This window comes from Episyrphus balteatus, chromosome 3 (assembly GCF_945859705.1).
Source record: "Episyrphus balteatus chromosome 3, idEpiBalt1.1, whole genome shotgun sequence".
NCBI lineage: Eukaryota > Metazoa > Arthropoda > Insecta > Diptera > Syrphidae > Episyrphus > Episyrphus balteatus.
In genome coordinates, this window is record NC_079136.1 from 36,395,003 (window position 1) to 36,420,795 (window position 25,793).

General features: G+C 31.6%; 3 protein-coding genes across 4 annotated transcripts in view; 1 reads left to right on the top strand and 2 right to left on the bottom strand.

The window, feature by feature from the left end:
• Positions 1-4,810: 4,810 nt before the first annotated feature.
• LOC129914609 (polyadenylate-binding protein-interacting protein 2) lies at positions 4,811-13,364 on the bottom strand. Its single transcript, XM_055993942.1, has 4 exons — positions 12,948-13,364; positions 5,307-5,460; positions 5,145-5,245; positions 4,811-5,068 (listed from the first exon to the last, which is right to left on the bottom strand). The coding sequence occupies exons 2-4, from the start codon at positions 5,448-5,450 to the stop codon at positions 4,936-4,938; spliced, it is 378 nt and encodes a 125-aa protein (XP_055849917.1). The 5' UTR covers positions 5,451-5,460; positions 12,948-13,364; the 3' UTR covers positions 4,811-4,935.
• Positions 13,365-16,527: 3,163 nt separating this feature from the next.
• On the bottom strand, positions 16,528-17,548 carry LOC129916498 (uncharacterized). Of its 2 annotated transcripts, none has more exons than XM_055996489.1 (3): positions 17,277-17,548; positions 16,903-17,203; positions 16,528-16,834 (listed from the first exon to the last, which is right to left on the bottom strand). In XM_055996489.1, exons 1-3 carry the CDS (start codon positions 17,384-17,386, stop codon positions 16,643-16,645), a joined length of 603 nt encoding a protein of 200 aa, XP_055852464.1. In that variant the 5' UTR covers positions 17,387-17,548; the 3' UTR covers positions 16,528-16,642. The 2 variants fall into 2 exon arrangements, with proteins under 2 accessions (XP_055852464.1, XP_055852463.1); XM_055996488.1 differs by having other exon boundaries at positions 16,528-16,849; positions 17,277-17,538.
• A 1,209-nt stretch (positions 17,549-18,757) lies between these two features.
• The window catches only part of LOC129914143 (uncharacterized), a 38,507-nt gene continuing 31,471 nt past the window's right edge, over positions 18,758-25,793 (top strand). Inside the window, exon 1 of the mRNA XM_055993224.1 lies at positions 18,758-18,894. The gene's annotated coding sequence lies outside the window, so the exon portion shown is untranslated. The remainder of the gene's footprint in view (positions 18,895-25,793) is intronic.

Here is a 25,793-nt window from a genome sequence, read left to right on the forward strand (position 1 = left end):
GATTCCATGCTCCTTCATAAAGTCGATTCCAATGATGCACTCGTCACATATATCTGCCACCAAAAACACATGTAAAAACTTTAGTTCTGCTATACGGATCTCAAGACGAACTTCTCCGTACACTCTTGCTGCTTCTCCTGTGGCGGTCTTCAGACGATAGCTGTTGATGTTATGTAGCCACGTCATCTTTACCAAGTCTCTTCGTACAATAGAGGCGGTGGCACCGGTGTCAATTGTAGCCACGTGTTGGTTATTGTTTATGGTTGCCTCTACTGTCAGACTTTTGTTGTCTCGTTTAGTTTGTGAGACTTGAATTGTGGTTCTGGGGCCATCGATACCAGAAACCAGCTTCTGCCCCTCGAAGTTGGTTCTTACAAGTTGAGGATGAGTGTTGGTTGTATCGCTTACCTGTTGTTGGGCAATATTCCTGTTTCCACAGTGCTGGCAAGCACTTCTTCTTGGTGGCAATCTGCACTGCCGCTGGAGATGTCCTGTCTTGTTACAGTTCCAGCATCGAGCAGCTCCGTCTCGCTGGTTTCTTTGGAATGCGAGTTTTTGACAAGAGCATTCCTCCACTGTAACTTCTCTTACCCGATGAACGCCTTGAGAAGCCTGTTCTGCTGCTTCCATAGTGAGTGCAAACGCTAATGCTTCAGGAAGGGAACGTTTTCCAGCTGTTCGAATTGCTCGCTGAAGATTTATATCAGATACAGCACGTACAAAGGCTTCTGTCGCAAACTGATTGATAATGTCGTCTCCTGCTGTCGGATATGCCAGATGAGCTAACCTTTCAATATCTGCTTGGAGTTGTTGCAGAGTTTCTCCTCTTTTCTGGACTCTTGTATTGAGTTGGACGCGGAAGACTTCCTGCATATGGCCATCTCCAAAGCGTTTTTCAATGACCTGGACAAGAGCGTTAAAGTTACCATTCTTTTCTGGTGGTAAAGTTTGTAACAACTCAGCAGCAGGACCTCTAAGAGCAAGAGTCAGCGCTATACATTTGTCTTCGTCATCCCAGCCATTTGTTGTGGCAGCTGCCTCAAACTGTTTCTTGTAGATCGACCAAGAACTTTGTCCATCAAAGGTTGGTGGATGCATTTCCTTCTTCTTTGAATACTCACCAGAACTTTCTCGGGCCTTAATTTTTCGAACCTTGTCCAACTCTTTAGTAATGTCTTGGAATTTCTCTTCGAACTTTGTGTGCATTGCCAACAGCTTTTCTTTGTTTTCTTCAACACGCTCGTCAAGAGCAGTGAACTTCTTCTCGAAATCACCAAGCTTTCCCTCTAAAAGATTTTTCTGTTCTTCTAGAAGATTCTTTTGCTCATCGCGATGTTCTTCTAGATGTTTCTCCATTTTTTCGAGAAGATTCTGTTGTTCACTCTTTTGCTCGGTACGTTGTTTCTCAATTTTTTCGAGAAGATTCTGTTGTTCACTCTTTTGCTCTGTTCGTTGTTGTTCCATTTGTTCTCTTTGTTCATTGCGTTGTGTCTCAATTTGTTCAAGAAGATTTTTCTGTTCATCCTTTTGTTCTTTACGTTGCTGTTCCATTTGATCTTTCTGTTCTTCAAATTTTGCAAGGAGAACAGCCATCATGGATGACATATCGGAACTAGTACTTACTCGTTCTTCTACCATTTCAACTTCGAATTGAAATGTATCCAAATCTTCGTTTTTCTGGGTTAAATAATCCTGCAGGCGAATAATGAGGTCATTTTTCGATCCAGCAGTAGGAAGACCTCGTTTAGTTAATTCCGCCTTCAGCTCAGTCAAACTTAACTGATTCAATGTCTTACCCATTTTAACTTTTCAAAACGCGAGCACTTTTACTTATTTCAAAATGTTTTACACTTTGTTTATTGTTAAAACACACGCGCACTTTTTATTTTATTCGCGAAATTATCTGATTCGCACAAATAAATAAGTTTTATTCCACTTTTCTGACACCAATGTAATGTTTTATTCCGGGTTCACAATAAAACTTATTTAATTTCCACTTATATTTCCGTTCAAATAAGAACACACTTTATTTCAACTCAATTTACTTTTATTATTCGCTCAAACAAACACACTTTTAAATCACTTTATTTACTACTAACAATTCGCAACACTTTATTTCACTTTGTACTGTACTCTTTCACTTTCAAGATTAAACTGTATCCGGTCGGTGTCCACGCTGCCCTTTTATACCTGAAATTCGGAATTCGAGAATGTCTTCGAAGGTTCTCGTCTTTGCTTCTCGAAGCTTCCTTTCCAAGAGGGGGCGCTTCATACTTCCAGTCCAGTGGGATATTTTGGGATATTCAGCAGTCGAGGGAATTTCTTTGGATGCGTTCAGAGGGTAGTTTCTTAATTACTAAAGGTCCGTTCACATTTCTACCTTTACTGTAGCAGGTAGTGTGTTCAGACTTTTATCTTAAAAGTAGTTCGGTAATTCATCGTTACAATACAAACAAAATTTTTTTAAATTATTCATTTTGAACTGTTTTTTAGCGGTTTTAAAAATCATTTCAAATAAAATTTATTTAAACTCAAAAATCCAGTTTAACTTAATTTTATTTTATTTATTGAAATAGACTTATTTTATAGTTAAAAATGGTAAGTAATTTTTTTAAATTACAAAACAAAAAAAATATTGATACCTACATACATATGTATACCGTTTTTAATACGGTTATTACACCGGTACAAAAAAAAGACCAAAAAGTGGCTTGTACACCGAAGTACACCAAACTAGGGTTATGTAATCCGAATATGAGGACCGTTTGGCCACATCAGGTGGTTTATTTCCGATCTGTGAAGTGATAAAAATTTATCATTTCGGTTTTCATATGAAAAATTTTTGAAGTTTGTCTTAATTTTTTTTATTACATTTTTGAAGTTTGTTTTGAAAGAAAACGTGATAAAACTTATCACTTCAGTTTCACAGATCGGGAATTGATGGTCCTAGTTTGGAGGATTCAAACACTAAAATCGATCACAACCAGGCTTTAAAAATAGAAAACCATAAGTATAATTTTTCTGGATCCATTTCTGCAAGTAATTCGTAATCGATTTATGTATCAACTGGGGGTCTATTACGTAATACGAAACGAGCGGCAAGTCAACGATACTGAATTAAACGAAAGTCGCGACAAAGAGCGATTATGTAAAACGATAAAGTCGTTTGGCCAAACTAAACCGAAAAAAATATTTTTTTCAGGTTCACGTTCATTCTACCAGCATACGCAATAATAATTATGACAGCTAAACGAAAGTCAAACGATAGTTTAAAGGCAGTCGTAAAGATTAACGAGTATCGTTGAAGTAAAACGATTATCGTAATACGTAGTCGCATTTCAACGAGAACGAAGTAGTTTCAACGATAATCATTTTACAAAATAGGGCCCCTGTAATTTTCCTTGGTTATCGTTTTGTTATCCCCCTTCAGTCAAATATGTACCTTACCTATTGTCTTAAATTTATTTAACCGTATACGTGAAGAGTTGCAGGCAAAAATAGTGTCAATTCGTCCAAAAATTTCAATAATAAATAAAACAATTTGCAATTTCTTTTTTAACCTATAATACTTTTTTTTTGTATTTTTTTTATAATATATTTTTATCACACATATTTTTTTGTTGCTGTTTACAGGGACACATTCATATTGCTAAATTTTCTTTAAATCAAAATTATAAAGAAGAGTTATTATTATAAATAAAAATTATAATTTAATTCGATTCTACACAATTTTTTTTGATAAGATGTCAAGACATTCAAAATAAAAATTAAAAAAAAAAAAAACAATAAAATAAAATAATTTTAAATATTATAAATAGTTTATAAAGAGAATGACGTCATAATAAGTTTATCTACATTTTTTTAACAAAAGGGGGGCGAAAATTTGCTTTTGCATTTCATTCATATTCGACGAAATAAGTATTAAAAAAAAAATAAAAAGTATTTTAATATGCTACTTCATAGTATATTACAGTACTTAATCTCGAGACTTAGTTTTTATTAACATTATTTGAAATAATAAAGTACAGTTTTTCTTTTTTTTTGTTAAAAAAATATCACATTTAAGTTATTTTTTAAAATAAAAAAAAACACATCAACATAAAATCTTTACGAAGCTATTAGTAAATGAATAGAAAAAGTCTCAGTTCCGGTTTTTTTTGTTTTTAGCTCAAAGTTTTCTTTGCCAATTTGTATGTTTCTTTTTCTCAAAATTGGAATGGCCATTATAATAGTGTTTGTTTTTGTTTTTTTCTTTTTCAAAGTTCCTTACGTTAAACAGCATTTTTTAATTTTTCGTAAATTGCAAGTTTTATGTTTTTTTTGTTATTTTTTTTTAATTTTTTGAACTTTTTTTAAAGGTTTTTTTCTCTCTCTTATAACAAAGAGATTTTTTTTTTCGTTTTAATTTTTTTATGTTTAAATTACAATTAAAATTTTTTATGCAAGCATGTTTTCAGAAAATTGTCGATATAATTGAAAAAAAAAAATAAACTAATAACTTTTTACTTTTTTTGCTAAGCAAAAATAAGTTAATGTAACAAGGAAATAGTAGCTTAACTAACAAAGTTCTCAAATTAACTGAAAAATTTGTTCGAAGAAGCGTTTGTTTGTTTGGTTTTGTTTTTTTTGTTAGTATTATTTCTGAATTGTCTTTATGTAAGAAAAAAAATACAATACACTAAGAATGTGTACTTAAATATTTAATATTATTAAGTCTTTCTAACCATTATTAAGGAAGAATTTTGTCGTTTTTTTTTTTTTTGTCTTACACATGCCTGCACATTTTGATTCTTGCAATTCAATTGTTTGGTTTTTGTATTTTTTTTTTGTTAAGTTTTTTTCTTTTTAAAATATGTTTCAATTTTAACTCGATTTTGGGGATGAACTGATTGTTGAGGGCGGGTTCCATTGTGGTTTAAGGAAATGTTTTTTTGTTTATGATATTATCAGATCTATAAAATAGTTTTCCATTGGAATGAATTCTTCAGCCAAGGGATTTAGCGATGAGTTTTCGACATTGCGTTCGGGAACAGCAAGATCGGATAGAGCTTTGTCCAATTGTTCTGCTCTATTTTATGAAAAAAAAAAAAAACAAAATAAATAAGATTTTGTACAAAATTTGATAAAAAAAATGTTAAACTTACTTTTCTTTTTGCCATTCATCAATTTCAGCTTCGAGTTCATCAACCAACATTGCTTCTAAACATTGTTGCATCATTTCCTCTTCTTCAAGTCGTTGTAATTCCTAGAAAGTTAGTTTGAAAATTAAATTGTTGTTTAGGTTATAATTTTTAATTGATTCTTACATCTTTGTCGAATTCTTCTTCATTCTCCATCCATAAGTATTCGGAGAAATCAGTCTCTTCCTCTACTTCTGATAGAGAATCGTATTCTTCTTCAATAATATCGAACTGATCGGACCAGTCGTTAGATGGGCTTTTAAGAATCATTTTTGAAATACTAAACAAAAAAGCAAAAAGTATATTATTTTGTAATTGTCTTCAAAACAAAAATAAATATTTGTAGGATATGATTGCATAGTATTCGAAGGCCACAGAATAAGCATAATTTCAAATTACAATAAATTGGCTAGTTTAGAAAAGAATAGATCCAAACAAGACCTTTTAAGGAGTTTTCTAATTGCAAAAAAAAAAAAATCAATTTATTTTTTAATCTACACTTAGGAGCAAAAAAATGGAATCAAACTGTGTTCTGAAATTCATTATTATCAAATAAGCAAGATGTATTCCGTTAGGAGCTTGAACGTTCTACAAAAAAGTCCTGAGCATCAAATTGATTGCTTTAACCGTTTAGAAGATATACGTATCCAAATCTTGATGCCCACTGATTTCAACAGTTTTCTTATGAACAGTATGAAGTGGGGTTCGGATACGAATATCTCCTAAACGGTTAAAGCAATCAATTTGATGCTCAGGACTTTTTTGTAGAACGTAAATACATCTTGCTTATTTGATAATAATGACTTTTCAGTAAATTATAAAATTTTGAAAAGTAAAAAAATTATGTTATATTTGTTTTAACCTTGACCTCGAATATCTTTCAAATGGTTAGATTAATAAAAAAAAAGTTTATAAGACGTTTTTTGTGGAGCAATCTGTTTCCTACATGAATATGTTTTGCCTATTTATTTATTGTAATTTTTCAATTTGTAAGAAAATTAAGAATAAAAACGATTTTCTCGATTTATGGACCTCAAATACTTTCTAAACGGTTAGATAAACGAAAAAAGTGTACAGAGCGTTCAATTTCTTACAAGAATATGTAAAGAAATTTGCTAAAAAGTCGATTCATAAAAAAATTATTTTTTTTAGTAGAAGATTGATGAAAAATGGAAAATTGCGAAGCGGAGGATCTTTCCATTAACATAAAGAGTATATTTTAGAGGTGTCTTGCAATCGATTTTTTGGAGTACAAATTAAAAAAAAAAAAGAATTTCTATTTTTTTGACCCACCCTACTGTACCAATAATATTTATGGGAAATTGGATAGAATAATAGTCAGTCAATTGGGTCTTCGAAGCCGAGTATTATCAAAATAAATATGCATGTGCATTTTCACTCTTGTTTATATCATGGATTGTTGTATGTATATTGAATTAAATTTGTAAATGAGATGTCGTAAGAGTTTAACATTCACCTCTCGTATGTGCCGGAAAACGAATATATTCTGATCTGCGAAGCAGATGAACTCGCCAAGAACGGAACTTAAATACCAAAACTATTGCCCAATATATGTACAAAGATGAACAAAATAAAAAGTAAGAAGATATATAGGCAAATAACAAGAGATGTTGAAACATTACAACGTTTCAAACGACCAAACTGTCTTATTGGCAGAAACACCTTTTGAACTATTTCATACTATGGAAGTATTTCTTGTCTCTGTCCAAGTCAAGTTACGCAGTAGAATTTTGTCAATTTATAATTAACATTCTTCTACCTACGTCATTCGTTGATGATAACATCGCTATTTTTTTAAGCATCCATCATTAAATTTTAAAATTAAACAAAAAACCGTAAAAAACCTCTGCTTTTACAAAACAGACAAGACTTGAGATCATTTAGAGATATGAATAACACCATAATTAATGCGATATAACCCGTTTCATTCAAAAGAAATTTCAATGAAAACCAATTCACAATGCATCGAAATACAGTTGGTTTAGAAATTAGTCATGGATTTAAAAAAAAGCGCAATAAGAAAGTAGATCGAAGAAAACCAATATACAGTAAAACCTGCTAATTGGGACACTCTATAATCGGACCACCTCCTATTCGGACCGCACTTAATGCTTTTCCTGCTATTTTTCATACAAATTTCCCTCTATAATCGGGACAACTGCTAATCGGACCATGGACCACCTTTATAACATTCTTTGCTTATTGTTTTACCTGTTTAATTGGACCAAAAGTCAAAAATATGAAACATGTGTGTTCAATGTTCATGTACATAATATGTACATGGAATGCATATGTACTACATATGCATTCCATTTTTTTTTCTTGGCCAATTTTGCAAAGTTACATTTGTTATATGCGGGGATTCCTCAAAATGTTTAATTTTATTTTTCGTTTCTTGGCAAAGGAAACAATTTGACAGTGCAATAGAGTTTTTGAAGTTGATTCTTTTGTGAAATTGATTTGAAAAAGAATGTTAAAGTTATTAAGCCTTTTTAAATTTGTTGTCATTTTCACGTGGGTTAGAGGTATGAATGAGAGAAAAATTTTTCTAAATGGACCGGTCCGATTAAAAAGGAACCTCTATAAGTGGACCGCCTCCTAATCGGACCACTTTTCTTCGGTCCCAAGGGTGGTTCAATTAAACAGGTTTTACTGTAGCTACCTAAATATCTTGAATCATTTTTTTGATAAAATGATTCAATTCACTTTTAAAGCTGGTAAATAATAATAAGAAGCTAAGACACAATTAAAGTTGATTAGACAGGTGATGGTGAAGTGAAGAGTCACCTTTTCGAAGAAAAGTCTCCAGAGATTGTTATAATTTTTATTTTAGAGAATAACCAATACAGCACACAATTTAATATCGCCATGAAAATATGAGGCATTCAGAATAATAATGCGTCAAGTCCATTTGAAATTTGTGCATTATAGAAACCTCAGAACCAAAGGAACTATTTTATTTAAGATAAAAAGTAACAGTTAGTTTTTAAGACCTTAAAACATCCAACAAATAGAGAAGTGAACTTGACCCATTACAGTGATCCACAAAATTAATTTAAATTTTTTGGTATTAAGAACCAAAATATAGGTACTTTTGTCAAGGTTTTAAGGATGCTGAACTCGAATCCAAAATCAGAAAAATTTTATTAGTTTCGGTTTTTGAGGTTATGCTTTTATATGTGGCGATTTATTTCAACATAATTTGTAATGGTATCTATGCTTCCAAAAACTGTTTAAATCTTTGCTATATCCATTAACAGCCACAATTAACTATACTTAACCCTCTGTAGACACACCTCTTTTTTTGCGAATTTGGTTTTTATTTTTTCATTGCGCTGGGACTTTTTTCGGTCTCACTATTTTATGGAGAATCATATATGAAATTGATGTAGAATTTTCCGAGGAATTCGAATACTGTACAATACAATTCAAAAAGAATGTATTTTCACCCTTATAAAGACACTTTTCTGTGACCACTTTTCATTTTTGTCCTGCCAAATTCGCACCCGTGTGCCGACAGAGGGTTAATCTTAAGTTTAAGTTACTTGTCAACACAATTTTTGCCATAAGAACCAAGATATACTTTTCTGATTGTTTTAGGGGTGCTGAATTCGAATCCAAAGTCAGAAAAATTTTTATTAGTTTCCGTTTTTTGATATATTACCGTTATATATGAAAAACAGAGGTTAGTGGAATATTTTTGACTTCGGATTTCAGTTTAGCAAAAATCTTGTTGAGTAATAACTTAAACTTTATATTAATTTAAATTAGTCTTTGGCTAATTACCTTTAACCCTTTGCTTCCTGGTGGTTTCAGCATAAAACCACCTATTAATTATTTTTTGTTGCAATAAAAAAAAAGTACTACGACCAACAAAAAATTTAATATCTGTAGGTATAAAAGTTAATATTTAGTTTAAAAAAATGCAGGATTTGTGAGGGTTTTCTCAATTTTTCAAATAGCCTTAAGCTTAGAGCTACAAAATTAAATAACGGTAACACTGAAATAGAATGATTATAATGTTCGTTATTTAAGTTTTTTTTTTTTGGGAATCAAGTTCCTAAGTGGAAAAACTGTTTCTAAATAATAAAAAAAAAATCCCCTAATTTTTTCAGATTTTTATTTTAGATGGCTAGATGGCTCCCCAAGAGGCTTAAAGTTTTTTCTTATTTGAAATAGTTATATGTTGACTTATTAGGCTATTTTTTTAGATATAGCCTTAATGTAAAAATTTTTGTGTAAACCATTTTTCTAGGACTAGGAGTTTAGTCAGGATATTTAGTATTTTTTGGGTTTTTTTTATTAGTCATATGCTTGTTTTAATAAAACATGCCCTGTTGAAAAAACCCAAAAAAGACAAACATGTCCTGACTAAACTCCTAGTCCTAGAAAAATGGTTTATACCTTTTTGAAAAGGGTTTTAATATAAAATAGAAACTCATCAAAAATATTCCAATGTTATTATTAGAACAATAATTATTTTTTCGTTTTGGTATGTAATTAGAAAATATCAAAACTTTTTTTCAAGATTTTTGTAATTTTATTGTGAAAAAAATAAGAAAAGGGTTAACTTAAGATATCTCGGACAATAAAAGATACATCGCAAAGATTTAAACCGTTTTTGAAAGAAGAACAGTTCTTATAGACCAATAATGTTGAAATAAATTATCACACATTAAAGCATACTTTTAAAAATATGTAGTAAAATTACAATTTTTTGCATTTGCTACCGGTAATATTTCAAAAACGAAAACTAATAAAAGTTTTCTGACTTCACATTCGTGTTCAGCACCTTTAAAACCTTCAGAAAAGTATGTTATGGTTCTCGATTAAGAAATCATGTAGACCTGCGTTATTATTCTGAAGTCTGAACACCTTATATTTCAATTAAAACATTTGAATTAACAACAACAAAAAAAAAATGCATTTCTCATTTCAAAACAAAAAATAACAAACAAACATCAAACAACCTGTTATCGCTGCAGACTCAATAAATAACCGATAACAACCAACCAATCAACGACAAAACAAAATAAAGTTCACAAGTTCAATAAACTAATGTTTTTTGTTTAGAACAAAACAAGACAATAAAATGTTTTATCAATATTTTAAACAAAAGGCAACCAACTACTGAGAATGTTACATATATAAATTTTTAAGCATTATTATCCACAAGTAGTGTGCTAATTGTTTAATTAATTTAAATGATCATGAAAAATCGTCTCTAGGTAAGTATTTATTTTTTTGTTTTGTTTTATATTCTTATCAAAACGTGCATTGACTTCAAGAATATTTTTTTTTTATATTGTTGCATCTGTTTTATTTTTATATGTATAAATAACACAATAGGTACATAAACAAAAAACCTTGACGGGTTCATTTATCTATTTTCCCATGAGCTTAAAAGAGGAGAGGGGTTGAGGTGATTGGGGAGGGTTAAAACCAACGTAAGTGAGGAAGTCAAATAGAATAATTATAATTCGACTGAGGAAGAGGAAACCATTTTACAAACAGTAAAAAAAGACATGGAACATGGTAGAACCCAGAAGACCAGAACTTGATCTCTTTTTATGTTGTATAGATTCTTTACTAGAGAAAAGGTAATAGTTTCAACAGGAAACATACATAAAAAATGTAGACAAATTAATTAATAAAAACATACAAAAAAAAGTAGCAAAAGAAACCACACCTCCAACACCACCAAATTAATGTCTGCTTTGGTAGTTTTTGTTGGTTTCTTTGTTTGTTTCGTTCAAGTTTGATTTCGTCATTTTTCTTTTTTTTTTATATTGAAATGCGGTATGTCTACTCCCCTCTTCCAATCATTTTTGAATTAACTGTAAATAGTCTCTCTCCCAACTAAAGAAGGGGTAATCAATTACCCCGTTTGTATGACCGATTTAAAGATCGAATTGAAACTGAATCGAAATTTCGATCCAGGTATATGGAAGTACCAGATGGAGGAATCGAATTGAAATAGAATCGAAAACACAATTTTTTTGCAGTAAAATAGAAAAATCTAACCAAAAACAAAGTGCAAGTAAAACTAGATATCATTAGACATACATACAGTGAATTTGCAAATAAGAAGACAATCACACACAACTTCCATCGTAAATTATATCTCGAGTATTCAATTCGTTAGGTATATATGTATATTTTCGATTCGATTCAGCTCCCCGAGTCGGATCGGATCGACAAATCCGGATTCAATTCGATTCAGGTATATACAGGGTGTCCCACAGTCACCGCCCCAAATGAAAACCATGGATTCCTGAGGTCATTTTAAGTCGAAAAACTTAAGAGGTAATTTTCTCGTTTTCGTCCCGTTTTCGAGTTACCACGGTTTTTATGATTTTTGCTCTCTTGTCCTTTAACTTGCCTTATCTTTGCCAAACCACGTTTGATTTGAAAGATTTTTTTTACAACCAATCAAGAATTTACTATAGTTTAAGTTTGTCTCAAAACTTTTTTCTCTGCGGACAACCGTTTCGCCACAATTTTGCATCAAACACAATTTTCTTCGTTTTTTAAGTTGTTTTTTACACTTTCATATCATTTTAGTCAAAAAAACACGTTAATGTGTATTAATTTTTTGTGCTTTTTATTAAAGCCCAGTTTATTTTCATAAAAAAAATAAGTTTTATTTCATAAAAAAGGCTACTGAAAATAATTTAAAAAAAATAAACAAACTGAGTGAATTAAAAAAAAAATAATTTTTAAATAAAAAATTGATTTAAATGAATTAAAATTTTTTCTGGGCTTTATCTTTTTGTTCTTTTCTTAACGACAATAGCTCAGTAAAAGTTTTTAATTCATTTAAATTAATTTTTTATTTAAAAATTATTTTTTTTTTAATTCACTCAGTTTGTTTATTTTTTTTTAATTACTTTCAGTAGTCTTTTTTATGAAATAAAACTTATTTTTTTTATGAAAATAAACTGGGCTTTAATAAAAAGCACAAAAAATCAATACTCATTAACGTGTTTTTTTGACTAAAATGATATGAAAGTGTAAAAAACAACTTAAAAAACGAAGAATATTGTGTTTGATGCAAAATTGTGGCGAAACGGTTGTCCGCAGAGAAAAAAGTTTTGAGACAAACTTAAACTATAGTAAATTCTTGATTGGTTGTAAAAAAAATCTTTCAAATCAAACGTGGTTTGGCAAAGATAAGGCAAGTTAAAGGACAAGAGAGCAAAAATCATAAAAACCGTGGTAACTCGAAAACGGGACGAAAACGAGAAAATTACCTCTTAAGTTTTTCGACTTAAAATGACCTCAGGAATCCATGGTTTTCATTTGGGGCGGTGACTGTGGGACACCCTGTATAGACATAAATCCTGATTCAATTCGGATTCAAATCGCCATACAAACGGGGTAAATATGTTCAATCTTTTCATTTAAAACAACAACAAAAAGTACCAAATCAGGAAGAAAATTAAAATTGTATTCTTTAGAAGGAAGGTCAATCAAACGCAAAATGCAACAAATAATTATTATTGTGGTTCTGTTGTTTGATACTCTCAATGCCAATGTTATGCAAATAAGTAGAAACGAAATAATACCTATCTACTTGAAATCAAGAAGAAACTTGAATTTGCGCATCAGAATTCAGAAAAAAAAAAAATATGTTAGTCAAGTCAAGAGAAAAAAAATAAAAATTTCCCAACAAAATGGAGTAGATTTATTAATATACAGTTATAAAAAAAATTGAATGATACCACCACAATATTTTTTATTTACCTTTTTAACTGTTTTATTCCAAGGAAAAAAAATGAACGATTTATGCACAACTCGATTCTCCTTTGTTTTTTCTTTTATAAATTGTAAATTTATATACAATTTCTTTTATTTTATATTCACACAAACTTTATTTTTTGTATCACTAAAAATTTTGATTGAAAAAAATTATTTTAGGACAAAAATGACAAGAGTATACTTGAATTTGAGAGAAAATGCAAATGTGTGAAGAAATATTTCTAAATGTCGTCGTAAGGTAGAAAAACAAATTATATTATCTTAAAATTGCGTTGAGAAAATTTATATGTATATATTTTTTCTCTTTTTTTGCAAAACGCCTTTTTAAGAAAATCTCAGTTTTAGCCAGTTGAGGTTGTATACACCGGATGAGAGTGCGAAAATGTATTTGGATTAAAATCGAATAATGGAAAGTTATTTATTTATAAAACAGTTTCAATAATGTTCCGAATTTCATAGGAGAGTGCAAGAAGGATGGATGTATGTGTGAGAGTATCATGGTGTCTTTGTTTTTCTACCATTTTGTACTTCCAATAAGAAAATATATTCCAATTGGAAATTTTAAGGTGCAATTTACACTGGGTGGAGTATGAAGCCCATGTAGAGTCTATTTTATAGCCAAATGTAATTTTTGTTTGCGAGTCCAAAAAGATTAGCGAAAAAATGCTGTTGGGAGCATGTTGAATACGCATAAAAACAAAATTATTGTGAGGAAAAAAAATGCACACAGGCCACTTTTAGCAAAAGTACAAAATGAAAATATTTTTTTTTGCTAGTGCAATTTGTTTACAAAAAAGAGTATACAAATTGGGCTATAATCATAGTCCTATTTTAAAACCGGGTCTAACTAAGACTGGAATCTAAAGTTATAACAATTTTCTATATAAAATTGGTTTGAAGGTGGGTCTTAATTTTCTATGAAAAATATAATCTCCAGTTTTTCTTAGAAGTGACAAAATCAGAGCTTATAAATGAACTATGAATATGGGCCATTGTTTATTAGACAAAAAAAAAGCTTTCTGCATTTTTTGTTTTCATTTTTCAGCCAGAAAAACCATACAAAAATCTATTGGAAACACTTGTACTTTTTCACTTTTTGAGCCAATATAGTTAAGGCTTTAGATAGAAAAAAACTGTGACCTTTTCTAATAGAGCCGAATTTAGCAAAACTCGATTTTAAGAAAATAAAATGCACGACTGGGTCGCACGAACTTGCTCTTAGAGTTAAAGTTGCTTAAATTTTTAAGACTTTTTATATAGAAATTTGGAAAAAAAAACAAAATTCGTTTTTGAAAAAAAATAAAATAAAATCTGAAATTAAATTGCCCTCCAAAACAAGTATGCAGTTTTGATTGATATATTAACATGCATTTTTAGAAAAAAAATTTTCAAAATCGTTAGACCCGTTTTTTAAAAAACTAATTTTTTATAAATATTTTTTTGGAAAAAAAGTTTTAAAATAAAATTAGTATGCCATTTGGTAGAAATCACTAATCAACATCTAAAAACAAAATTTCAAAAAAGTTCAATGTCCCGTTTTCGAAAATTTGATTTTTCAAAAAAAAATTTTCAAATTTTTTTTAAAAATCCAAAAATTATTTTTTTCAAAATTTTATTTTTGGCTTATATTTAAATTATATAAATGCTTATTCACAAAAAGTTTCGTTGAAATCGAATAAGCAGTTTCGGAGATAATCGGATTTGAAAAAAAAAAACGGTTCTATGGCAGGTACCGTTAATAATGATTTTCAAAAAAAATTTTTTCTATTGAAAGATAGACTTTAGCTTAAAACTAACATTTGAATTTTTTAAACAAAATCGTTAGAGTCGTTTTCGAGATATTTCAATTTTACTAAAATCGGTATATGACAAGTACCGTTATTTTTGGTCCAAAAAAATTAATTTGGGGAGTCGCCAAATAACGCTACATACCAAGTTTGACATTAATCGGTCCATCCGTTTAGGCTGTAGCTCCTTATACAGACAGACAGACAGACTGACAGACAGACAGACAGACAGACGGACTTCCGGGACCCACTTTTTTGGCATTGTCTACCATCGTAATGTCATGGAAAAATGTTATCTCAACTTTTTTTTTTGTACGAATGCATAACTTGATATATAGTACCTATATCGCAAGTAAAAAATCTTTTGAAATCTACTCCCAAACTAAGAAGTGCCTTGTAACTTAAAAAAGTGAAAGCATTTATTTTAGTTTGGAAGTTAGATACCTATAGGTATGGTTTATTACTATTGATTTTTGTTAAAATCGAGTTTTCGATAATTTCGGCTCTTTTACTAAAATCCAGTATTTGTGAAATTTTTGAGCTAATGATGTTTAGGTTTTTCTTTTCAAAACCACATGTTTTATGCAAAACAGATAAAAACGATGCTTGAATTTTCGCAATTCTCTTAAATGACTTAACCGATTTCTACAATTTTGTTTTTATTATAGGCGTTTAAGTAGCCGTTATATAAAATTATATAAAAAAAGAAACATTTTTGGAATAAAAAAAAAACAACTTTAATTTAATCAACAACTTCCCAAGAAAACATTTACATCGAAATTGTCTCCAATAAGTCTAAAAAAAAGATAATAAAGATTTTTCTGTAAACTTAAACATCGTAAACGCCCGCCATGTCGCTGATGATAATTTGGCGAAAAAGGCTAAATTTCATTTTATTTTTAGTTATCATATACAAACTGAAACACTTTCACAGGGTGTTTCGGTACAGGTACTAGTTGCAAATCCTCTCGAGTATCTCATTCTATTCAGCATTCGAAAAAAAACTTAAAGAAATGTGTGGTTTCAATAGATGGCATTAACATAAATAGCTTGCTCAACTGTTACCACCTCCCCGTCTTGAGGTTTTAAAAAAGCTAATAAGGAAATTTTGAGCGTGAAATTCTGTGCCGATAACAAAAATTCATAAATTAATTACTCTAGTTACCTCCTTTCACTATACTGAAAACAAAAAAAAAATATTAGCCTGTTTTCACTAGAGCCCATTTCTATTGTCAAGTCTTATAGAAAAAAAATTTTTTTAATTTGAACTGACCCAATTTGTGAAATTATCTTATTTGGGTGCTTCTAAAAACAGGCTATAACGATATTCCTCGTTTTAAGCTTCCTAAATTTTTTTATTATTTATTTTGAAGTTCAGTCCAATAACGGTAATAGATGCGTTTCTTTGGGAACATTAGTAAGTAGATGCTTAGTACTTAAAACTACTTTGAACTACTTTTGCTATATTGAAAAAGTAGTTCAAAGTACTAAGCAGTAGATAAATACTCCCAAAGGAACGCAGCTAACATAAAACAAATAAATACAAATTAGAACACGTATACGCCACAGTGTACGATGTTTCTGTAAACTCTGTTGTCGCTTACGATTAATAAGCGGAGAGAGTTCAATTATTAAAAAAAAAATATTTTGTTGCTAACTAGTACTGCTTAATACTATAGAAATGCGACTGTTTCGGAAATCACAAATACATTCCCAATTAATCCTTCTAAGCACTCTATATCCAAGACCAATAAATCTTTAGTAATACGCAACACAAATTATATTGAATTTTCATTTAATGTTGATAATGTTTAATGTTGATAATGTTTTATGTTTTGTAATTTGGTGAATAAACATATTGAAATGCTCAAAGTTCTAAAGAAAAAAAAATTGCTACTGATCACATCCCAAAGACTCATCTGAAACACTGCTATCATAACTTTTTTCCTCATCTTCGCGATGATCATTTTTGATAGTTGTTCTCTTTGAAGCACCCCTATTACTTCGCAACTTCAGATACTTCATTCCCATTGCGTATATTTTTTCATTCGCATCTTTGAGTGCATTGGTTAAGGATTCGTTTTGCTGAAGTAGTTGACCCTAAAAAAACATCTTCAACCTTTTTAAGATTAATGAGCTTGTTTTATAAATACCACAACATTTGACCGCTCATAAAGATGGCTTTTGATTTCATTCAGTTCTCTTAACAATGCACTACGTTCCAAAGCTTGATTGTTTCTATCAGCAGTTTGTTGTAATCTCATATCTTCATTGATTTTCCGAAGATCGGTTATTTCTGCCACTAAAAATTGTTGTTCACCTATCATTTTCTTCATTAAAAACTCCATGTTTTCCTCTAAAATTCTATAACTCGAAAGATCTTTTTGAAGCTTATGAATTTCTGCTTTGCAATTTGCCAATTCTGATGCAGAAACCTCCCCCGTTATAACTTGGCTGTTTTTAAAAAGTTCATCATATATTTATAGTGTCGCTACAACTTTAATTACTTTTCAATTAACGCACTTACCCTTTTTCAATATTTTCGTTTCCGTTTCCGTCGTTGTCTTTGACATCTAATAAAGAAGCCTTGACACGCAGCCCTAGCTCAGTTGTAAAATATTGGCATAGGCATGGCATGTTATCACTTTACAACATGTTTGTCCTGTGCGTCCCTTTTCGCAAATGACTTTTATAAAATTTTGATGTTTGCTCACGTCCTTGCTTGAGATTTCCTTGAACTTTTCAGTCGTATTTTGTTTTTTTGTTTTGTTTGTTTGTTGTTGATTTTAATTGAAAGAAAATGATGTGAAGTATTTAGATTAAGGGTCATTTTGATGGTATAGGTATTGTAAAAGTCTTTTAGTTTACGTTAAAAAAAATTGCTTTTACCATTGACCTTTAATATGTGAAAGTTATTTTATGGTAATTTACAGTTAACCATATCTGAAAAAAAAATTTGAACAAACGGCTGTGCGACTGTGGGTCCATCTTCATCTTCTTCAAATTTGGTACAGATGTTTTTTTTTCAAGTTTTTGCAATTTTACCAAAACAAATCAGAATACGTTTTTTTTTTGTTATTTTTAATTCTTTTTAAAAATGAAAAATCATTAACTACTGTATTTCCATTGTAATGGGTGTGACGGAGTTAGTTCATTTTTTGTTCTTGGTTTGTGAACTTTTAAAAGCGTCAAAACCTAACGTATTTAGTTGTTAATATGTATATATATTTTTTTTAACTACATTTTGATAAACTGTATTTCAACGTCACAAACTCTTAAGAATAGATGTAACGGGTGTGACATTAGTACATTGATTCAGTGTGCTTTGGATGATTTTTAGAAGCAATAGTGTAGACTTTTGAATGAAAATTCGTGGATATCGTTTAAAAGGATATTTTATTACCTTTTCTGATACGCATAACGCATATATTTGAAAGATATTTATTTTTTTCAGCAAGTTATTTCAATTTTGGATAAAAATGCGCCTCTAGCGGCAATTCAGTTTAATCTAGCGGTTTTAAAAAAATGCGTGCTTTGAAAACTTTAAGAGTGTTAATTTTGACCATTTTTTTTTCTCAAAAGCTGGTCCTTTTCTAAAATTTTTAGATTGAGCTACCAATATAAAAAAATTAAACTAATATATAATATTACCTAAAGTTAAAAGTATCTATATGTATTTAAATATTTAAATTTTTTTACTGTTAGGTTGTGGTCACCTCACCTGTATGTAATTCTAATTACCCTTATGTTGAATTGCATCCATCTTCTTATTTTTCATTTTAAATGTAAAAAAAAATTAGACTGCTTAATTTTTTGTTTTGTATACCTATATACAAATTAATTGATAAATTAATGAGTATGACAATACACTGCAGTTGTTGTATTTTTATTTCTCTATACCCCTACCTCCCAATGAATTGCAGTACATATGTACATAATATTTTGCCTTTTTGAAATTGATGAACAACACACATTAAATAAATTCAGTTAATTGTAAGCTTACAAACGATTCGGTTGCTCATAATTATTAGTTTTCAACTGAATATTTTAATTTTTTAATGTTAACTTAAAGTCGTTTGAACAAATTGTAAAGGTGTAAGATGTGGTGAGCTTCTTAAGTATCTGTAATCACGCAGAATATCTCGGTAAAAGTTATTTCTAGTGCGTGTAATTTTTAAAAAAACCATTGTCATTGAGCCCCATTAAGCGGTTTCAATTCAATAAATGCATGTATGAGATCAAAAACCGAATGAAATTATAGTTGAATACATTTTTTAGCTAAAAATTTACAGTTTAAAAGATGAAACCACAAATTTCATATATGGCATATCAAACGACAAAAAAAAAATAGCCTTAGGAATGAAGATGGCATCAGTTTTTAACAAAGCTTTGACATGCCGATCTATTTAATTATAAATAATTACTCTGATGCGATCTATACCAATCTTTTTATTGCATTTTTATTGTGTTTTTACTTGCGATATATAATTAAGTAAAAAATTGTACTTGAGAAGACAATCAAGCATGATATTACAATGAAAGAACTTAGAAAAGGTTTTGGTTTTTGTCAATTGGTTTGTATAAGAAGCTTAACTGTCTTAACGAATGGGCCAATTTACTAAAATTTTAGTTTGTAACGATTTTTGGAGACTTATAAACGAGTCTTACAATTTTCTTTTATCTTTTAACAAAAAAGGATTTTTTCAAAAACTTTATTCATGGCACACCATTAGCATGGCAACTCTTCTTTTTAATTTTTATATATATATATATTTTTATTAATTTACATTTACCTACAGTTTTCTTATTTTAACATTTTTAATGATCCAAGCATTCAATCACCTGTTTTAACCTTGGGGACAAGAAACAACCACTTGATGTCTCTTACCTTTTTCCAAAACCCTGCGAGGGTATTTCGTCTGGCCCAATAACTTTTTCCTTTACTCTTAACATAAAACTGAACTCAAAAGTAAAAGCCTCCTGCGCATTTCCATGAAAATCGATAATTTCTCGAAAAAAGACCTCCGACTTTAGCCTCAAATATCTCAGATATTTTAAAAAGTATAATTCTAAAAAACACTTCAGTGAACTCTACTTACCTTGGCCCATAGCTGATAATTTTTAGTTATTTTTATTTTCACTTAATACGAAGAAAAAAATTATATCCATGATTAACCACTAAAAGTGGATGAAATCAATGGTATCAAACTTTGCACTTTGATGCTTCACTTCTTAGGCTGTTGTGCTTAATTCATGATATAAAGCTTAGAAAAAGATAGGGAAGCACATATACTCATGAAATAAAACACAAAAAAACGTAAAAGTTATAATTTAAGAAATGGACTTATGGGCATCCCTCCCATATAGTAGGCCCCAGTGTGCGACGTTGAAATCAGATACTTTTTTTTAGAAAGCTATTGAAAAATATAGCCAGCAAAACCGTTTGTTTAAAATTCAATCACAATACTGCCGTCATCTGTGAAAATTTCATTGTCCGTTGTTCTCCGCAAGAAGTAAGCCTTTAGCATTGTAAATGAACTTTGAGGAACGAGTCTGCTTAGCATATCTCCTCTTTCTGACAGTTTTTTTTATTTTCAAGATAGTTGCGCTCTTATTTCTTCTTTACTTAAAACTGCTTAAGCTACATCATTCGTCATTCCACCACCATTTGGTCCCTTGTTTTGCCATATTTTCTATGCAAGATCGCTTTAGGATATTCCACATACGAACCACAAACCCAAAAACGCGTTTTTTGGGGGGTTGGTGATGAATGACCAAAACCCATAATCCCAAAGAGAAAATCCCCAAAGCCAAAATCAGCAAGACAAACCTGGGTATAGACAAAATCTCCAGGAAAAAATCTCAAAAAAAAAAAATCTCCGAGCGAAAATCCCAAAATTTCAGATGCGCAAGTTGTGTATCAAGCAATCAAATCGCGCGCGCGATTTGATTGCTTGATACACAACTTGCGCATCTTCATTTTGGAAAAACCTATTTTTACTCATATTTAATTGTATGCTGTGATAACTTGCGTCAAAAGATTATGCTTAGTTCAACTCGCTGTATCCTTCCAGTATATTAGAATCATTGTTAAGGCACACGAATGGTAGGTCAAACAAGGAAGGTTCAAGTCACGGTTGATTACACAATTTATTTTTTCTATTCCGTTTTAAAAGAAGAACCTTTATGATTTTAAAATTGTCGTGTTTAGTTCTGATTTTACTTTGACTAATAGTGTTTTTTTATCATTTTATTACGTTTTTGTTTTTGCATATTGGAGATTTTTGGGGATTTGGAGAAAATGGGAGAAAAAATTATTTATTGGAGATTTTGTCCATTGGATGCCTTTCCCCATGGAGATTTTGTCCATGGGGTCAAAAATTTTCTGGAGATTTTATCCGATTGAGATTTTATTTTTTGGAGATAGTGTAGGTTTCCCTTTTTTGGGTACATTTGACGTCGAATTACATCACTTACATTACTTAGGGTATTTTCTTTTTTCAAAATAATCTTTTTTTTAAAGATGTTGAAACAAGAAATTTATGATTTCTTGGTCCCTACTCGTTGTTTTTTTTTTTTTTGGTTTTTTGCCGACCAGTGATTAAGTACTGTATTCTCTTAATTTCGAACTTATTGTTACTATTGTCATATCCAAGCATTACCGATAAATTATCGTAACCGACATGGCACTCCTTAGTAAAATTCGTTTTTACTTGCGATATAGGTACTATACTTACGGTGACCATATTTCTGGAAGCGGAACCCGGGACAGATAAAAAATTCGTTGGATCGTTTTGAAAATATTGATTTTTCAAAAAAATTAAATTTTTTTAAATGAGTTTTCATAATTTTTCTTTATTTTGATATCAAGATTTCCTAAAGTATTTTATGGGAGCGTTTTTGTTGAAATCATTTAAGTCGTTTACGAAGTCAGAAATCAAGAAAATGGTTTTATAATAATGTCTGTTAATAACTTCTAAAAAAATATATTTTTTTAATCAAAATCGGGAGAGCTGTTTTTTAACATATTAATTTTATTTTAAATGATTTTGAAATTTTATGATCTTTAACACAACTTTTAACATGTTCTTTATTCGAAAACATTTTACCTAGTGTAGCAACTGACAAACAGAAGCTGGAACTTAATAATTGACGAACATTAAAAAAAACTAAAGCCTACTCTAGATGCTAAACGAAAACTCTCATACAAAACCAGCACAAAATGTTGCTTTTCGTTGCACAGTACGCAGCTTACGTAACGAAATTCTTACCTGTGCTTGAATATATGTGTCACTCCCATTTATTTGTCCAGGCAATTCTTCTTGCAGCGAAAGTTTTTTGACTTTGGAGACTTAAAACAATTTTCGTTTTGCTTCAGCTGCGTACTATGCTTAATGCTTTATCCGAAAAATTAGAAAAATTTTAATTTCCAGCCACTGTTTTCTTGTTTTCCGTACAAAGTATTTAAAATATTGAATACAAAAATCAGAGAATGTCCAAATACGGGACAATCACGGGACAAATAACAAAATACGGGACGCTTATACGTCCCGGGTTTCTTAAATAAAAACCAGGGACAAGCTGGAGAAATACGGGACAGTCCCGGGTAAACCGGGACGGATGGTCACCGTAACTATACTATGTATATCAAGTTAAAAAAAAAAGTTGAGATAACATTTTTCCATGACATTACGATGGTAGACAATGCCAAAAAAGTGGGTCCCGGAAGTCCGTCTGTCTGTCAGTCCGTCAGTCTGTCAGTCTGTCAGTCTGTCAGTCTGTCAGTCTGTCAGTCTGTCAGTCTGTCAGTCTGTCAGTCTGTCAGTCTGTCAGTCTGTCAGTCTGTCAGTCTGTCAGTCTGTCAGTCTGTCAGTCTGTCAGTCTGTCAGTCTGTCAGTCTGTCAGTCTGTCAGTCTGTCAGTCTGTCAGTCTGTCAGTCTGTCAGTCTGTCAGTCTGTCAGTCTGTCAGTCTGTCAGTCTGTCAGTCTGTCAGTCTGTCAGTCTGTCAGTCTGTCAGTCTGTCAGTCTGTCAGTCTGTCAGTCTGTCAGTCTGTCAGTCTGTCAGTCTGTCAGTCTGTCAGTCTGTCAGTCTGTCAGTCTGTCAGTCTGTCAGTCTGTCAGTCTGTCAGTCTGTCAGTCTGTCAGTCTGTCAGTCTGTCAGTCTGTCAGTCTGTCAGTCTGTCAGTCTGTCAGTCTGTCAGTCTGTCAGTCTGTCAGTCTGTCAGTCTGTCAGTCTGTCAGTCTGTCAGTCTGTCAGTCTGTCAGTCTGTCAGTCTGTCAGTCTGTCAGTCTGTCAGTCTGTCAGTCTGTCAGTCTGTCAGTCTGTCAGTCTGTCAGTCTGTCAGTCTGTCAGTCTGTCAGTCTGTCAGTCTGTCAGTCTGTCAGTCTGTCAGTCTGTCAGTCTGTCAGTCTGTCAGTCTGTCAGTCTGTCAGTCTGTCAGTCTGTCAGTCTGTCAGTCTGTCAGTCTGTCAGTCTGTCAGTCTGTCAGTCTGTCAGTCTGTCAGTCTGTCAGTCTGTCAGTCTGTCAGTCTGTCAGTCTGTCAGTCTGTCAGTCTGTCAGTCTGTCAGTCTGTCAGTCTGTCAGTCTGTCAGTCTGTCAGTCTGTCAGTCTGTCAGTCTGTCAGTCTGTCAGTCTGTCAGTCTGTCAGTCTGTCAGTCTGTCAGTCTGTCAGTCTGTCAGTCTGTCAGTCTGTCAGTCTGTCAGTCTGTCAGTCTGTCAGTCTGTCAGTCTGTCAGTCTGTCAGTCTGTCAGTCTGTCAGTCTGTCAGTCTGTCAGTCTGTCAGTCTGTCAGTCTGTCAGTCTGTCAGTCTGTCAGTCTGTCAGTCTGTCAGTCTGTCAGTCTGTCAGTCTGTCAGTCTGTCAGTCTGTCAGTCTGTCAGTCTGTCAGTCTGTCAGTCTGTCAGTCTGTCAGTCTGTCAGTCTGTCAGTCTGTCAGTCTGTCAGTCTGTCAGTCTGTCAGTCTGTCAGTCTGTCAGTCTGTCAGTCTGTCAGTCTGTCAGTCTGTCAGTCTGTCAGTCTGTCAGTCTGTCAGTCTGTCAGTCTGTCAGTCTGTCAGTCTGTCAGTCTGTCAGTCTGTCAGTCTGTCAGTCTGTCAGTCTGTCAGTCTGTCAGTCTGTCAGTCTGTCAGTCTGTCAGTCTGTCAGTCTGTCAGTCTGTCAGTCTGTCAGTCTGTCAGTCTGTCAGTCTGTCAGTCTGTCAGTCTGTCAGTCTGTCAGTCTGTCAGTCTGTCAGTCTGTCAGTCTGTCAGTTTGTCAGTCTGTCAGTCTGTCAGTCTGTCAGTCTGTCAGTCTGTCAGTCTGTCAGTCTGTCAGTCTGTCAGTCTGTCAGTCTGTCAGTCTGTCAGTCTGTCAGTCTGTCAGTCTGTCTGTCTGTATAAGGAGCTACAGCCTAAACGGATGGACCGATTGATGTCAAACTTGGTATGTAGCGTTATTTGGCGACTCTCCAGAGGGGTTTTTGGACCAAAAATAACGGTACTTGTCATATATCGATTTTAGTAAAATTGAAATATCTCAAAAACGGCTCCAACGATTTTGTTTAAAAAATTCAAGTAGTAGTTTTAAGCTAAGGTCTATCTTCTAATCAAATCTTGTTTGAAAATCATTATTAACGGTACCTGCCATAGAACCGTTTTTTTCAAATCCGATTATCTACGAAACTGCTTATTCGATTTCAACGAAACTTTTTGTGAAGAAGCATTTATATAATTTAAATATGAACCAAGAATTAAATTTCAAAAAAAAATAATTTTTGGATTTTTAAAAAAATTTTGATTTTTTTTTTTTTAAATCAAATTTTCGAAAACGGGACATTGAATTTTTTGAAATTTTGTTGTAAGATGTTGATTAGTAATTTCTACAAAATGGCATACCAATTTTATGTTAAAACTTTTTTTCCAAAAAATTATTTATAAAAAATTAGTTTTTTAAAAAACGGCTCCAACGATTTTGAAAATTTTTTTTCTAAAAATGCATCTTAATATAGTACAATTTGATTTCAGATTTTATTTTATTTTTTTTTAAAAACGATATTTATTTTTTTTCCAAATTTCTATATAAAAAGTCTTAAAAATTTAAGCTAAGAGCAAGTTTGTGCGACCCAGTCGTGCATTTTATTTTTATAACACCTATTCTTTCTTTTTCGCCAGTCCTTCTTCAGTAAAAATATATTTCCTTAAATGTTCTACTTAAAAATAAGTTTTTAAGTTTCTATAATAGAGCAGCTTGACCTTTTCAAGTTGCAATTATATTTCGATAATCACTTTTAGTTTTTTATCTTGGAAACCTTAAAAACTAACCAACCATTCCATACATACATATTTCCTACGCAATATCATGTTGGGCAGTTAGTTTTGTATATTCTAAATTGCAAAACATTACAATGATTGATTGAAATTTTGCGCGAATTTCGTGTACAACAAACAAATCTTGTTACACGTTCAATCACTTTGAAAACAAGACCAAAAATAATTTTTACTTTGTACTTCTATAAAAATGTTTGCCATAGAGACCATATATAGCTCCACAAATAGTTGTTCATTTTAACCAACACCACGAACTCGAGGAGAACACCTCCCGCCACCGCTCCCAACACTCAATTAGCCATAACATTCTTATAATTTTAGCATTTCCAATCATTGAAATAAAATGATTTCAAATTTTTCTACCATTAACGAGCTTAATAACAACAACAATTGATTAAGGGTATGTTGCTGTTAAATATAGGTCTTCCTGCCAACGACAACCATCTGAAGTCATAACTCGCGCAATACCTACCACCTGCTTCAGAGAGAAACACGTCTAGAAATATGGCTCCGAAGTCCTTAACGCAAAGGTTTGAGTTCCTTTTCTTCTTTTTTTTAACCAACTCTCACATCCATCCAAAGCTATGATGCATTCAATCAAAATAATCATTAAAAAAATACTACGTTTGGTAGATTGTTGTATGGGTATAGTGAGGTTTCATTTGCTGACCTGGGGAATGTTATATTCAAAAGTTCTTTGAAAAGATTGCCGCACTAGCATAAAGCCGATGAGAATGAA

Coding starts and splice junctions, on each gene's coding strand:
- LOC129914609 (XM_055993942.1), bottom strand. CDS start 5,450: ATGATTCTTAAAAGCCCATCTAACGACTGGTCCGATCAGTTCGATATT. Junction 5,246..5,306: donor AAGAAGAATTCGACAAAGAT/GTAAGAATCAAT, acceptor CTAACTTTCTAG/GAATTACAACGACTTGAAGA. Junction 5,069..5,144: donor GATGAATGGCAAAAAGAAAA/GTAAGTTTAACA, acceptor TTCATAAAATAG/AGCAGAACAATTGGACAAAG.
- LOC129916498 (XM_055996488.1), bottom strand. CDS start 17,386: ATGCCATGCCTATGCCAATATTTTACAACTGAGCTAGGGCTGCGTGTC. Junction 17,204..17,276: donor AACGAAAATATTGAAAAAGG/GTAAGTGCGTTA, acceptor TTTTAAAAACAG/CCAAGTTATAACGGGGGAGG. Junction 16,850..16,902: donor ATGAGCGGTCAAATGTTGTG/GTATTTATAAAA, acceptor ATGTTTTTTTAG/GGTCAACTACTTCAGCAAAA.